General features: G+C 40.4%; 1 protein-coding gene across 3 annotated transcripts; it reads right to left on the bottom strand.

Annotated features, from left to right (window-relative positions):
• Window positions 1-12: 12 nt before the first annotated feature.
• u2surp (U2 snRNP-associated SURP domain containing) lies at window positions 13-13,384 on the bottom strand. 3 transcript variants are annotated; one of them, XM_084939435.1, is made up of 26 exons: window positions 13,278-13,384; window positions 12,409-12,507; window positions 12,194-12,308; window positions 11,923-12,047; window positions 11,772-11,842; window positions 11,543-11,631; window positions 11,365-11,400; window positions 11,172-11,254; window positions 10,838-11,003; window positions 10,521-10,732; window positions 10,119-10,162; window positions 8,400-8,504; window positions 8,236-8,302; window positions 7,964-8,127; window positions 6,486-6,648; window positions 6,295-6,374; window positions 6,105-6,192; window positions 5,851-5,988; window positions 5,535-5,724; window positions 5,354-5,434; window positions 5,191-5,242; window positions 4,946-5,090; window positions 1,280-1,390; window positions 1,014-1,141; window positions 689-898; window positions 13-508 (listed from the first exon to the last, which is right to left on the bottom strand). In XM_084939435.1, the coding sequence occupies exons 1-26, from the start codon at window positions 13,320-13,322 to the stop codon at window positions 370-372; spliced, it is 2,946 nt and encodes a 981-aa protein (XP_084795561.1). In that variant the 5' UTR covers window positions 13,323-13,384; the 3' UTR covers window positions 13-369. The 3 variants fall into 3 exon arrangements, with proteins under 3 accessions (XP_084795561.1, XP_084795562.1, XP_084795563.1); XM_084939436.1 differs by having other exon boundaries at window positions 689-874; XM_084939437.1 differs by lacking the exon at window positions 11,365-11,400.
• Between the last annotated feature and the right edge of the window lie 6 nt (window positions 13,385-13,390).

The raw sequence follows: 13,390 nt of genomic DNA, 5'->3' as shown, positions 1-13,390 counted from the left end.
AAAAAAAATCACTTGTTTATTAGGAATTATTTTTAATGTGAACTACAAAAACAGAAAATGACAGCATGAATAAGACTATTGTCGTCACACTCTTTACAGGTGTGGTCTACCACATGGATGAATTCCATTTGGAGGTGATGGGGAATCAGGAAACACAAGCACGTTATTTATTTTTTTACAATATAAAACAGCAGTGGCGCCATCTATCCGGTACACCAGATGGAAACCCATGCAAAACCCTCCACACTTCATTGTCCTCACTTTAACATCAGGGCAGAAATCTTCAGCTGCCAAATCAGTCAATTTTTATACACATGGCGCAGAGAATAGGAGGGAGGAGTTGGGGAAGAAAAGAAAAAAAAAAAGATGTCAGTGTTTACTCTTCTTTGACTTTTTGTGAGATCGATGTGGAGATCTTGATTTGGAGCGGGATTTCTTAGCTGATTTCTTGGGTGTCCTGGAGCGCGACCTCCTGGATCGTTTGGGTGTGCGAGGTGATGACGGTGATCTAAATAAGAAAAGGGCAAAACAAAACAAAAAATGGGAATACCCAGAAAAGCAAATATCCAATTTGTTGAATATTCAGGTCCAGGACTACATATGTAGCACTTTACTACTCTTAGTGACCACTTCAAGCACATTGAGTATGTTAAAATGTTAATATTAGTAGCGCTTAACACCATCTTACCTCTTGGATGACTTTCTGTTGCTGGATCGAGGAGAGTCTTTATGAGAAGAACGTGAGGATGTGTCTTTAGAGTATGATCGGTCGGAGCGCTCTGATCTTTCGGACCGCTCTGAACGAGGTGAGGACGACCGGCCTCGTCTGCTGCTGCTCCGCGTTGGGCTCGGTGATCCACTGTGACGACGCTTCCTATCAACCGGAGGGGACAAATATCTGTCACACAGGAAATTAAATAAATCCAATGTTCCATGAATGAAAGAAAAAAAAAAAACCCTAGATCAACACTTTGAATCACTGAAAGCACGCAGCAACTAAACAAGTGTCTGACCTCTCCTTTCTGGTTGGTGTGTCCTCCTTCTCTTTTTCCTTCTTTAACTCTTTCAACCGTGCCTCAGCTTTTTCCTTCTCTTTCTTTTCCTTCTCTTTTTCCCGCTCCAGTTTTTCTTTTTCTTTTTCCTAAAGGGATCAAAAAAAAATCTCTTGTTAGGGTTTGATTTTATTTTTCATGGCATGTAACAATTATAAACCAGTAATAAATGATCAAAAGTGTGCATTTTTCATCCAAACTTTAAGCACACCTGATCCAATACACACCTTTTGTAGTAGTTTGTCCCTATAATGTTCCACCTGCTCCTGAATACTCTGACCAGGCTTCTTAGGTCTTTTCCCAGACTCCAGCTCATCCTGGAACTTCATGACTTTAACCTGCATGGAGAAATACAATCAACTATTGTCGTGCAGTCTGAGGTCTGTGGTATCTGTAAAGTACCTCTATCTGGGACTTCCGGTAATGGCGTTTACTGGGTAGACATGTTTTAGGTCCGCTCCGCTACACGGCTCAGCATTTGCCTAACGAACCTACTTCTTTGAGATTTTGATTCCCAGTTTTGGATGTCTTTTGCCACTGTCAACTACCAAAGATCCAAAGAATGTCAAAGTCAAAGGGCAAACAAGACAGAGACCGAGAAACCTCGACACCTGCGGCACCTGTAACTGCAGCCGAGATTAGCTTAATGCTTGAAGAGCATAGAGCTGCATTGCTAGCAGACTTTAAGTCATCCTTTGAGGACTTGTCCTCTAAGTTAGACAATGTGAAGTCTGCAGTGCAGGACCACGGTCAACGCATTAATTCTTTGGAATCGACATACACTGAATTACCCACGCCCGACAGCTTTCTTTTCTCAGCTCCTCGTCGATGTTTTCGGAGCGCAGGTGCTTCCCTCACCGCCCGCGCTGGACAGGGCGCACCGGAGTCCAGTTCCGAAATCGACGAAACCACGGCCGGTTATTCTGCGATTTCACCGGTACCAAATAAAAGACCTGGTAATCCGTGAAGCTCGTAAGAAAGGCGAGCTCAGCTACAACGGCCATAGGATCCGGCTATATGAAGATTACAGCCCGGAGGTGGTGAAGAACCGAGCTGAGTTTTAAGATGCAATGTCTGAACTTTATAAGCGGGGATTTAAACCTGCGCTCCTCTTCCCAGCTAAACTGCGCATCGTTCTGCCCACAGGGGAGAAAAAGTGTTTTACGTCTGCTTCAGAAGCCGATAGTTCGTGCGGGGTTTGAGGAACGAAGCTGAAGCTCAAAGGCCACAGTGACTGACAGCTGTGAGTAAAGTGACTTGAATCCTTGTTGACTTACAGGCACTCGGACAATTACAGAGAAGGCAGGCAAGCACTGTATATTTCTGTTATTTCATGGTATACTAGTTGTCACCGTTTTAACACCTGGTTCTTTTGTTTCTTCTGTAATATTTCGAATTAATGTTCACTGATCCCTAGAAGGTTTGATTTATATTGGGATATACACTTAGTACTTCAAAGTTAGGTTGTATGGTTGTATGGAGTTTCTATGTAGCAGGAGTTTGGGCTAGGAGATTGAAGTTGTTGGGAATATACTGCGGTCACCTTAGTTCAGAAATGGGACCTAGTGGGTGGGGTGGGGGGAACTATACATCAATACAGATGTAGCTTTTTTCCAGGAGACTCATTTGCGAGTCAAAGATCATAAAAGACTTAAACCTCCATGGATAGGTCATATGTTTCACTCAAACTTTGATATTAGAGCCAGAGGACTGGCAATCTTAATTAGGAATAAAATACATTTTTCTCTCACTAAATTGATTGCTGACAAAAATGGACGATATCTAATTGGTGTAGGGACCCTCATGAATAACCCAGTTGTTTTAGTGAACATCTATGCCCCAAACTTTGACAGCGCTCTGTTTGCTAATAATCTTTTGAGGATGATTCCTGACTTAAATGCGCACCTCCTGATCTTCAGAGGTCATTTAAACTGCGTTATTGACCCAGCTTTAGACAAATCTGCCACTGCCACAAGGGCAGATTTGTCTAAAGCTGGGTCAATAACGTTCACACGTTATTGACGTAGACAAACAGATTTTAATTTCCACCTAGCTTCTTCAGGATTTAGATATCTAGGAGTACATATTACCAGTTCATTTAAAGCTTTGCGAACAGCAAATTTTAACCCTTTGCTGACCTATGTAAGGTTGGCTTTTCAAAGGTGGGCAAATCTTCCTGTATCACTTCTTGGTAGGATTAATACTATAAAAATGAATATTCTACCCAAAATCTTTTTCAGTGTATCCTATTGTTTCTACCTAAATCCTTTTTCAAATCTGTGAATCGAAAGATTTCATCATTTACATGGGCAAATAAGACCCCCAGGATTAGTATGACCTCACTACAACAGGGTAAGCTCAGTGGGGGTCTTGCTCTGCCCAACTTGATGTTTTATTATTGGGCAGCCAACATTCAGAAGTATACCTATTGGCTGAATGATCCTCAAGCTACTTGGTGTTGCCTTGAGGCTCAATCATGTTTCTCTTCCTCACTCTCAGCACTATTATTTTCATCCCTTCCTGTTTCCCTGTTACAATTCACAGACAACCCTGTTCTAATTGGCTCTTTAAAAATATGGTATCGATTCCGGCGTCACTTCAATTCAGTCTCTGCTTCTGCTCTGACCCCAATCTGCAACAACCACCTCTTCCCCCCGTCCCTGGTGGACGACTCCTTCCATATATGGGCAAGAAAAGGTATCAAATGTTTTTATGACTTTTTTAAAGATAACATTTTTCTCAGTTTTAGTGACCTTTGTTCTTTGTATGATTTGCCCTCGTATCATTTGTTCCACTACTTTCAAATAAGACACTGTGCATCTTCTATCTTGCCAGAGTTTCCAAGTCAGCCTCTCAAGCCTTGGTGGGAAGACTTATTCCAGTTGAAGCCTCACAGTAAGGCTCTAATATCACAAATATATACTTTAATTATGGCATCGGGCAATTACTCAACCAAGAAAATTGCTTCGAGTTGGGAACAGGAACTGGGTCTTCAGTTTGTTGAAGGTTACTGGGACAAAGTAATTGACAAAATTCATTCCTCAGCCTCATGTGCAAGACTCTCCCTTATTCAGTTTAAGACGGTATACAGATTACACTTCTCAAGATCTAGACTATCTAAAATATACCCCGGAATTCCTGACCTGTGCAACAGATGCAACACCTCCCCCTGCGATTTAACTCATATGTTTTTTGCCTGCCCATCACTTCAATTATACTGGACTTTTTACTTTGAAGTGCTCTCTCATGTTTTGAGCGTTACTCTCAAACCATGCCCACTAGTTGCCATTTTTGGTGTTTCTGAGGACGCCACCCTAAACCTTAGTCGTAAGCAACTGGATATTATCGCTTTCACTTCACTGCTGGCACGACGTCGAATTTTGCTGTCTTGGAAAGCTCCTCACCCTCCAGCCCGATCACGTTGGCTGGAAGATGTTATGTTCTTTTTAAAAATGGAGAAAATAAAATTCAGACTCAGAGAAAATGTTAATAAGTTCTCGCAGATGTGGCAGCCTTTTATCATTTACTTTAACTCATTGAAAACACTTACAACAGAATAAACTTTTGTATCATGGGGTTCCCTTTTGTTCTGTTTTTTTTTTTTTTTTTTTTTGGGGGGGGGGGGTTGATTTTTAATTTTTAATTTTTTTGGGGGGGAGGGGGTGTTTTTGGTTTTTTGTTGTTGTTTTCTGTGTGTGGGTTGTTGTTTTTTGTTTTTCTTCCTTTTTCCCTTTTTTTTTCTTTTTTATGTTTTATTGTTATCATCCGAATTTTAATAGCCTAATCTGTCTTGATATATGTCTTTGTATCGGTTGGTACTTGCTCTATTGGGCCTGATATGTCAAATTACATGTGCAAAACTTTATAAATAAAGAGGGGGGGAAAAAAAGTACCTCTATCTCTCTGAGCTTAGAGCGCTTCTCCTCGTTCATTTCAGACATCTTTGACTTAAAGTCAGAGTCATCTCTGATCGGGTTGGAATAGCTCTGATTATCTTCTGAACGAGGGCTTCTGTCCTCATCACTGTCCGCATCATCCCTTTAGAAGTGAACACAATTAATTTTTTTAAACAAAGGCGTGTCAAGGCATTCACAAAACATCAAACTCAAAAGGCAAACACACACACAAAAAAACTTACTTTTTTGTTTCTTCTGGCTGCTCAAATATCTCCCACTTGGAAGTTGTCACAGCTGAGGAGCAAACAAAGGCAATTATATGAGTCAAGTAACTGCAAAACCCTCACGCCAGCTATGATAACATAATGTAGGTAACAACTAATCTGACACTTTAAAAGGCCTCACCTTGAGATTCTAACTCTGCCTCATCCACTGCTTCCCATTTCGATGGTGCTACCTTGAAGGGAGCATCCTTGGACGGATCCACTATATTAATCCAGAAAAAAAAAAATGAACTGAGTCGCTGGGAAATTGATGGATCCAACAGCTCTTGGAAACATGCTTTGTTATTGTATGCACTACTCACAAGGTATTCCATCTAGGTCTTCTTCCATGGACTTGATAGGAACTCCATCTAGGTCATCCAGAGGGGCTCCATCGATTGGTGCCCCATCAATGGGAACTGAGTCAATGGGCACTCCATCCACGTCCTCCAGTGGAGTACCATCTACATAATCCCCGATAGGAGCCCCATCAATGTCGTCTGCTGGCTCAGGCTTAATACAAATGTAGAGGAAAAAGAAAACATGGAAATTTAGTAGCAGCGTGGTAAATTTCCAAAGCAATATTACTACAATAACTTTAATGGTACTGAAAAGACTAAATAATAAGGCCTCACTTACCTCCACAACAAGGCTTACAGGCTCCTTCTCCACAGCGAGGTTTACTAGACCAAGGAAGATGTTCTGCAGCTTGATAAGAAAAGGGTCAGGGTACACAGCCCAGTCTTCCCATGCCCGGAAACATGACATTACCCGTTGCTAGCGCGCACACACACACACACAAAAAAGAATTAGGACAAAAAGAGCTAAGTAACCTGGATGTTTAACTACATAAATTATCAAGGCTGTGAAGTTTACTTAACAAGACTTGGTACCTTGAAGTTTTCACACTGAAGGTGACCTTGTATTGTTTTGTAAGTTGCGTTTAGGTCGGCGAAAATCTGGCAGAGTTTTGTCTCAAAGCTATTAAGAACAAGGAAAGAGCAATTTATTTCCTGGGAAAAAAGGAGTGACTAAGTGAAATTGATGCTAATATGGTTCAAGTATACAAACGACATAACTTACTATTTTCTGTAGTAAGATGCATTGGCTACTTTGGCAGAAGAGTTATACAGCACATCAGAAACTAGATACAACCGTGCAATCTGAAACACATCAAAGAGCAAACAGGAGTTTATGATTCTGGAAGGGTTTTCGGGTAATTCTATAAACAGGTTGTTATCAAAGTCTTTCTCTTCTTTTGGTCAGTGTCTTGCCTTCTTGGGTAAAGGGGTCTTTAGGATGGAGAGGGACTCTGTGATACACTCCACAATTTCTTCAGCAGCTTCAGCATGGCTGAGACAGAACAGCATGGCCTCTGCAATATCTGCCCTCCTGGGAGTCAAACCACGCAGCATCTCCTCTAGTTTGTCCCGCTCCCTGCAGAGATGAAGGACAGTGAGGACAGAGTGCATTTAACCCAGCTGTTGTCTGCACTACTGTACTTTTCATATCTGTCTAGGGCTGTTCATATAACGGATGACGATATAAAAACGTCTATCGTTTCATTTTACGCCATCGTTTGTTTCGTGGTGTCGCAAAATAATCTGTTTACGGCAATATTTTTTCATCATTTTGATGGTCACTGTAGTGGCTATATTAATTTCTTAAAGTTCTCTCTTTCTCTTATATTTAATATAACCACACTACGGACGGACAAGCGCCTGTTTTTATGCGTTGTCGTTAGCAACAAGGACGGTAAAACCATCTCGTGTCCGCTTGTTTATTTTCCACATAAACCTTTCACAATAAAGCTTTAAGATCCTGTTGAGACTTTTCAAAATAAACAGAATCATGTGAAAGAGTATGCAGAGTGTTTATGGATGAGAAGTAAAAAAGAGCCGCCAAGTGCTAAAAAATAAACCTTAGACTCAAACGTTAGAACAGGCTTTTCCCCGCAGCACGCTGTGTAATAAATACTCACAAAGAAAACGGCGGCCGTTACAACTTATGTCTAAAAATGCATCGGTTAAAACACTCGACTCCAGGTACACGACGCCCAGCTGGAAACACTTCATGCAAGTCGAGCTGCCCGAGATTCACAGAATTTACAGAAAATGTTAAATCTTTGTGATTTATATCGTTATCGGGACGATAGATGTCTTATATCGGGATTTAAGATTTTGGTCATATCACACAGCCCTGTATCTGTCACAATAATAAAATAAAAGCCAGGACCAAAATAAATTAAAGCTTCATTTGCGTGGCTGCTTTTTTTCTTAATACACCTAAAATTTTAACAATAAAAGTCAGTGTTAAGAAAAAAAGTATTTCTGTCCACTGAAACTGTAGAGCTCCAGAGGGGGCATGTTGGGGTAGGCCTGGGTTTTCAATTGCAAAGCACAAGTTTATTCCATTACAGTTGACAATTCAGGTTCTCACTTTGTGTTTTTACATTTACTTTCATGTTAGATTAGCAAAACTGTAGCAGTGCGAGTGCAGGCGTGAGCTGTGAGTTGATGTTAAAATTAATGGATATGCAGAGAAACTCGACTATCCTGCTGATTTCTAAATACTGAGTCACTACTCAGCAAAGTATTAACAGTTGTAACAACACTGGAGCAGATGGGAACATCAACAAAGCCAATTAGAAATCAAAGCATGACTCCAGTGTTCCTTCAAGTAAAGACCTCAGAACTTCTGCAATTTAGCAAATACAACATAGATGTAACAGAATATAAACAAATATTCTTACTCTTCTTTTAAGCAGCCTTTCTTATTGGCCTCCTCTTCATCTTCCTCCTCCTCACCGTCATCGTAAGGACCATGGAGGTACGGATTAAGAGGAGGTGGGCGCCACAAAGAGCCATTTTTAAACATCCTAAAGTCATCTGTTCGCCATTTGGCTGGTGATTCACCCTGAGGAAGTAATAAATCACAGTGAACACATTGATAAAAAGAAGAAACTTAGTGGAATGGCTGGATCCCCCTGAAATTTTGCAACTTTTTTCAAGATAGAAAACTAACCTGCAGTATGGAGTAGAGCTTCCATCGGTAGTATACATGTGCTGGACTCTGGTTCTCAAATAAAAACCTGTCATAAAAAGACATACACAACCTTTGTAACTCAGCACTTAAAGAATTTTAGCTAACAGAATAACACTACATTTCTATTGTGCAGCTAAGCTCACCTGTACATGGGATTGTTGATCTCTCTGTTCATGATCATGGCTTCAAACATTGGTCCTTCACGCACCACAAACTCGATCATTCGATGGATGAGAGAGAGCAAATTCCTACAAGAAAAACACAGTTAAAGCAAACGGATTCAGACTGGACGGACTCTTGAACACTACTAAAACCTCCCAATTAAAGATTAATTTATTCTTGGTGGTCTGACACACTCAAGAGGCTGACTAGGCAAAGACAATTTATGTCACACAATGAAATTCTGCAAGCATAAATGCAGCTGTATTGACCTATACCTGAATAATAAATTTCTACTGTGATATTATATACTTGGTAAAGAATAATGCCTAAATCACTCTAAAATCTTACCACAATACCCATTTATTATTTACTATGGCGACGGTTTAAATGACGGGGAATATGAGACAACAGATGACTGTCAGAGTGCGTCACATGACCAGGAATAAATTAACCATCACTGTGGCTACACCTCTGGGCCTACATATAACATCAATGAATACAAGCAAAAAATAAAATATGTATATAAAAACATTTTGTGACAGTACGACATTCATGTCAATTAAAAAAAAAAAAAAAAGGAAAAGAAAAGCTTTTTTTATTGCGTCTACTAAGGTCATGCCTGTGTTCTTTGAGGCTACAGTGCAACAGCTTTTAATTACATTGCACTGCTCGGAACCTTCATATAAAATATCTTTAAGTTCAAATTTCACAATGTGGGGGTGAGTGGAATTGGGAACAACAGGAGCGAGACATTAATAAGACACCGTACTAACAGGAATATTTGTCAGTACAGTGCCTTTCAATTCCCACTCTTTCCTACTAATGTAACGTGAAAAAGCAGTACATGATCTTTGGCCTAAAACGGGTTATCTACTAATGGAGTTGGTACCGACTTAAAACTGTGCAAATGGGAACGTTAGAAGTTCTTCTGTGATAATTTGTAGAGGAAATAAATTGTGCAGGCTGCATACAATTAGCCTAAAGTGGCCAACAAGACAAAGGATGTCTTTCATTTGACAACACAAATCACATTTACTTGTATTGGAGCCGATCGTACCAATGACGGGGTAAAATTCTGTATACTTTCCCAATCCATCCCATGATGCTTTTCAGGTCCCTCGCTGCTGCAGACAGTTCAACTTGTGCTGCTCACCAAGGCCAATGTCAAAGGTCATATATAGACTAATGATGGCAGGTTTGGATTTGTCAGCAGGAGCCAAATTTACTGAGCTCCTCATAGTGACAGAGGCCAAGGGGGGAGACGGTCTGAGTGAGCAATGGTCAGAGAACAGGTTTTCACAACTACGGATCTAGAATCAGCAGATCATGTATGTAGCAGAGTACAACATCACTAAAGTTGAGAAACACGATTTAATGTCTATGTATGGAGTGGGACTGTGAAAGTAATGATCTTTTTCTCTAAATAGCATAGTTATTAAGATCTATAATGATGTTTGGCTACACATGTAAAGAAAATATGAATGATGGAGGGATGTGAAACAAACTTCAGTCAGTATTATTCTAGGTACTAGTATGAAGACGCCGTGCAGCTGCCTCAACCATTGCTCATCCACACTGACCAGCCCCCTGTAGCATGCAGTGATCAAATGATCAAACGTATTAGTTTCATTATGGGATGTTTTTTTTTTCTTTCTAAGTTTGTACACCAATTTAAAAAAAAAAAAAAGAAAAACATGTACCTTTCTGTTGGGATAACCACTTTGACTATGGCTTGCGACAGAGTCTGTATATGAAGTCACATCAGATAATAAACATAGAATGTGAGTATTGTTACAAAGGCAACAGGTGAAAAATATAAAAAATGCATTTAAAAAGTGCAAAAAGACAATAACTTTCCTTTCCTGCTGTCAGTTTTACTAGTGGCCAAACAACCCTGATACTTTACCATAGTAACACCTCTTTGTAACACTGAGCATTTTGCACACATTGACATTTGATAATGACACTTTCTTACACACAACAACTAATTCAAAATCTAAATCCTGTACTGACTTGCTTATTATGACTAACATCTTACCACCACAATTAACAAAACATTGCCATATCCCATGAGAAAATCCTAGGCTGACGTATTGAATTACCTTGTCGAACTCCTCCTTGTTTTTAGGTGGAGGAAGCAGAGGAGCATTGGGGTTCTTTAGCCTCTCTCGGGGCTGTGCGTTGAATGGGAGGCCAGAGGGAGGCGGGGGGAGTGTATGCTCCATCATAGAAGGAGGGATATAGATGGGATGGGGTGGAATGGGCACACCTTTTCCCCATCCTAATTTCATCTCAAAGTTCATTATCATCTTTCCTATTATGGGAGTAAATTGCATTAAATTATACACGCACATGTGAACTGGAAAGAAGATAAAAGGATGTAATCTAACAACTTAATAGAAGAATTCGAGATTCGTACCATTTAAGTTTTTCAGTGCTCGCTCTGCATCCCTCCTGTTCATGAAAGCCACAAAGCCACAGTTCCTCTCCCGAGCCCTTTCCTCATCTGTCCTCGGCCACATGATTTTCACACTTGCCAGCGGGCCATACCGGCCAAACTCTTGGCACAGCATCTCTTCGTTCATCTATGAAGTAAATGATACAAATTGAGAAACACAGACACTGCATAAATATTTCCGATTCTGAATTCAGGGCATATGTAGCAAATTTCTAAGGAATAGCAACATGCTTAAGCCCCTCCTTTTATGGCAAGCTTTACATTACTTCCACTTCATGCATGTTTAGATACAAACCTGTGGATTGATGTTTCCAAGGTACAAGTTAGTAGTGGATGGATCTCCAACGTCATGGGAACCTGGTGCACAGTCATCCAAAACTGCAGACACAGAGAAGAGAAAAGAATTTCCTGCTGCTGTCTGACAGGACCAACATTATTTTCTTAGCAAGATAAAGGTATTCACGGTCACTATATTAAGTCAAAATTACCACTGGACGGACGGTTTCTTCGTGAAGAACCATCCGCTAAAAGAAGCAGAAAAGCAGTATAAATTTTGTTTCAGGGTAGATGTGGACAAAGGGACAGAGGGTGGCGTAAGGCAGGAAAGGGCCCTGTCAGGCCAAGTTAGTGCACGTAAGGCAGTCACGTGACTTAAACAACACTTACAGGAGCGTCTTCCATCTGTCCCAGAGAGCGGTTCGAAGCGACTAACACGTCCTTTCATCTTGTGTCTTTCATCTCTCTCTTCCTGTATTCTACAAGACACAGACACATATCACAGCTGATTAAAATCTGTGTTTAATATATTACAACTTTAATAACAACACCAAAAGTGTTAGGAACATCTAATCTCTGCCACTAAAATCTTTTAACACCTTCCTGTGTTAAAACTTACTGTTTAAGTTCTTCTTTGAAGAGCTCCAAATTACTCTTCTTCTTTTCCTTTTCACTGCTCTTCTTTAAGCCCTACAATGAGGAAACCGGTTAAGTGTTATTCAATGCAAAAGTTAGACAAGATGCTTCTCATTCTCAGAAACAGTACTTACATGCCGTTTGTCTAATGCTAAAAATTGTGGCGGGGTTTCCAAAGGCAGGATGCTTTTTGGTTGGGTCTCAAAACGTGACTTAGGCTTGTACAACTTTCCTCTTTTGTCATCAGCAGCCGCCTCCTCTGCAAGGAGAAAAAAATATTTTAGTTTTCGCCCTCCAATCACATTACTATTTCAATTTCCGAAGTAAAAAAGGTTTGGTGAACTGTTCTTTAACATTTGCATATTTTGCAATCAGTTTGAGAAATATATAATGCAAAACGTATACCTTTCGTTGCATTTGCAATGCCACCACGGACAAAAGCTTTGACTTTTCCCTCCCCTCCTCCTTCAAAAGCAGCAAGAAACTCCTCATAAATTTCAGCTGCCGCTCGTTCATCTTCCTGAACACACACAAAGGTGTCAAAGTAAATAAATCATATAAATCTCTAACAGCTATTACTCATGCAGAGAATATTGTGCAAAAGGAAAATCCATACTTACTTTTTTCTTTATTTCATCTTGTTCCTTTTTGCTGAGGGTTCTTTTTGCCACTGCCATCTTGCCAATGCTGAAAGACTTCAGTTTGCTCTCAAGCAGCGCCTGTACATGTCAACAAAGTATGGTTGTTTTCACCAGGTATTTAATAAGCACACATTACGACTATTTAATAACTGGAAACAACCACGACTTGTTCAAGTAATGTTGAGTCCTGCTATTATTATTATTTAATATGCCTATCAATTATCACGTAAACAGGTAACTTCAGCGCGGACTGTAGCCGCCGGTTTATAAAGTCGGCTGTATTAAATAGGCGCCTGCAACCGTTACTCAGACATTTAACACTAATTATTTAAGTATAATACATTACACATTTACGACCAAGCTGCAGCTGGAGACCAGGAAAGATTAAGAAATTAGCTAAATTAACAAGAGGCCTAAGAAGTCGTCTTTTGGTGCAGCGCCACGGACTGAATGCATTACGCTAAACGGCGAATGACGGTTAGGCCCCAGCTCCCAAATGCTTAATTTACTATTTCCACACTGAAATATACAACCACTGTACGTCATCCAGAAGACAATGCATGTGTAAAGCTTGTGATTTGCGAACAAGTTTATTCCTGTGATAACTGCTTCCATTAATCCAGTTTATGGTGACCAACACATTAGCTTAGCTTAGCTAAAACCAGCCAGTGTGGCTGCGGCGCCTCAGTTAGCCGTAGCGCGGCAGTGTTAGCAGACACTGTTGCGCACACTCCCTGTTGTGGTCTTTTACAGCAAACAGTTGGTGCTGTTCAAGCACAAGATTATTCGCACAGTTCTCATTACAACAGGTGCAAGTGAGCTAAAACAACTACAAACTATAAGTTTACCTTAGCGCTAGCTTTCTGAGAGCCACCAGGCGTTCGGTCCGCCATCTTTTGTGGAACTGAAATGAATCGATCGCCGAGCTGATGATAGAGGCAACTGTGAAACTCCAGGCGTC

The sequence above is a fragment of the Perissodus microlepis genome, chromosome 9 (assembly GCF_051167445.1).
Source record: "Perissodus microlepis isolate ML-2025 ecotype Zambia chromosome 9, ASM5116744v1, whole genome shotgun sequence".
In the NCBI taxonomy this organism is placed as follows: Eukaryota; Metazoa; Chordata; class Actinopteri; order Cichliformes; family Cichlidae; genus Perissodus; species Perissodus microlepis.
This window is presented reverse-complemented; position numbering and strand designations above follow the sequence as displayed.

What these genes read in the sequence shown, in the direction of transcription:
- u2surp (XM_084939435.1), bottom strand. Translation starts at nt 13,322, where the DNA reads ATGGCGGACCGAACGCCTGGTGGCTCTCAGAAAGCTAGCGCTAAG. An exon ending in TAGCATTAGACAAACGGCAT is followed by an intron (nt 11,843 to 11,922) that starts GTAAGTACTGTT and finishes TCCTCATTGTAG; the next exon opens with GGCTTAAAGAAGAGCAGTGA. An exon ending in TTGGAAACATCAATCCACAG is followed by an intron (nt 11,004 to 11,171) that starts GTTTGTATCTAA and finishes TTTACTTCATAG; the next exon opens with ATGAACGAAGAGATGCTGTG.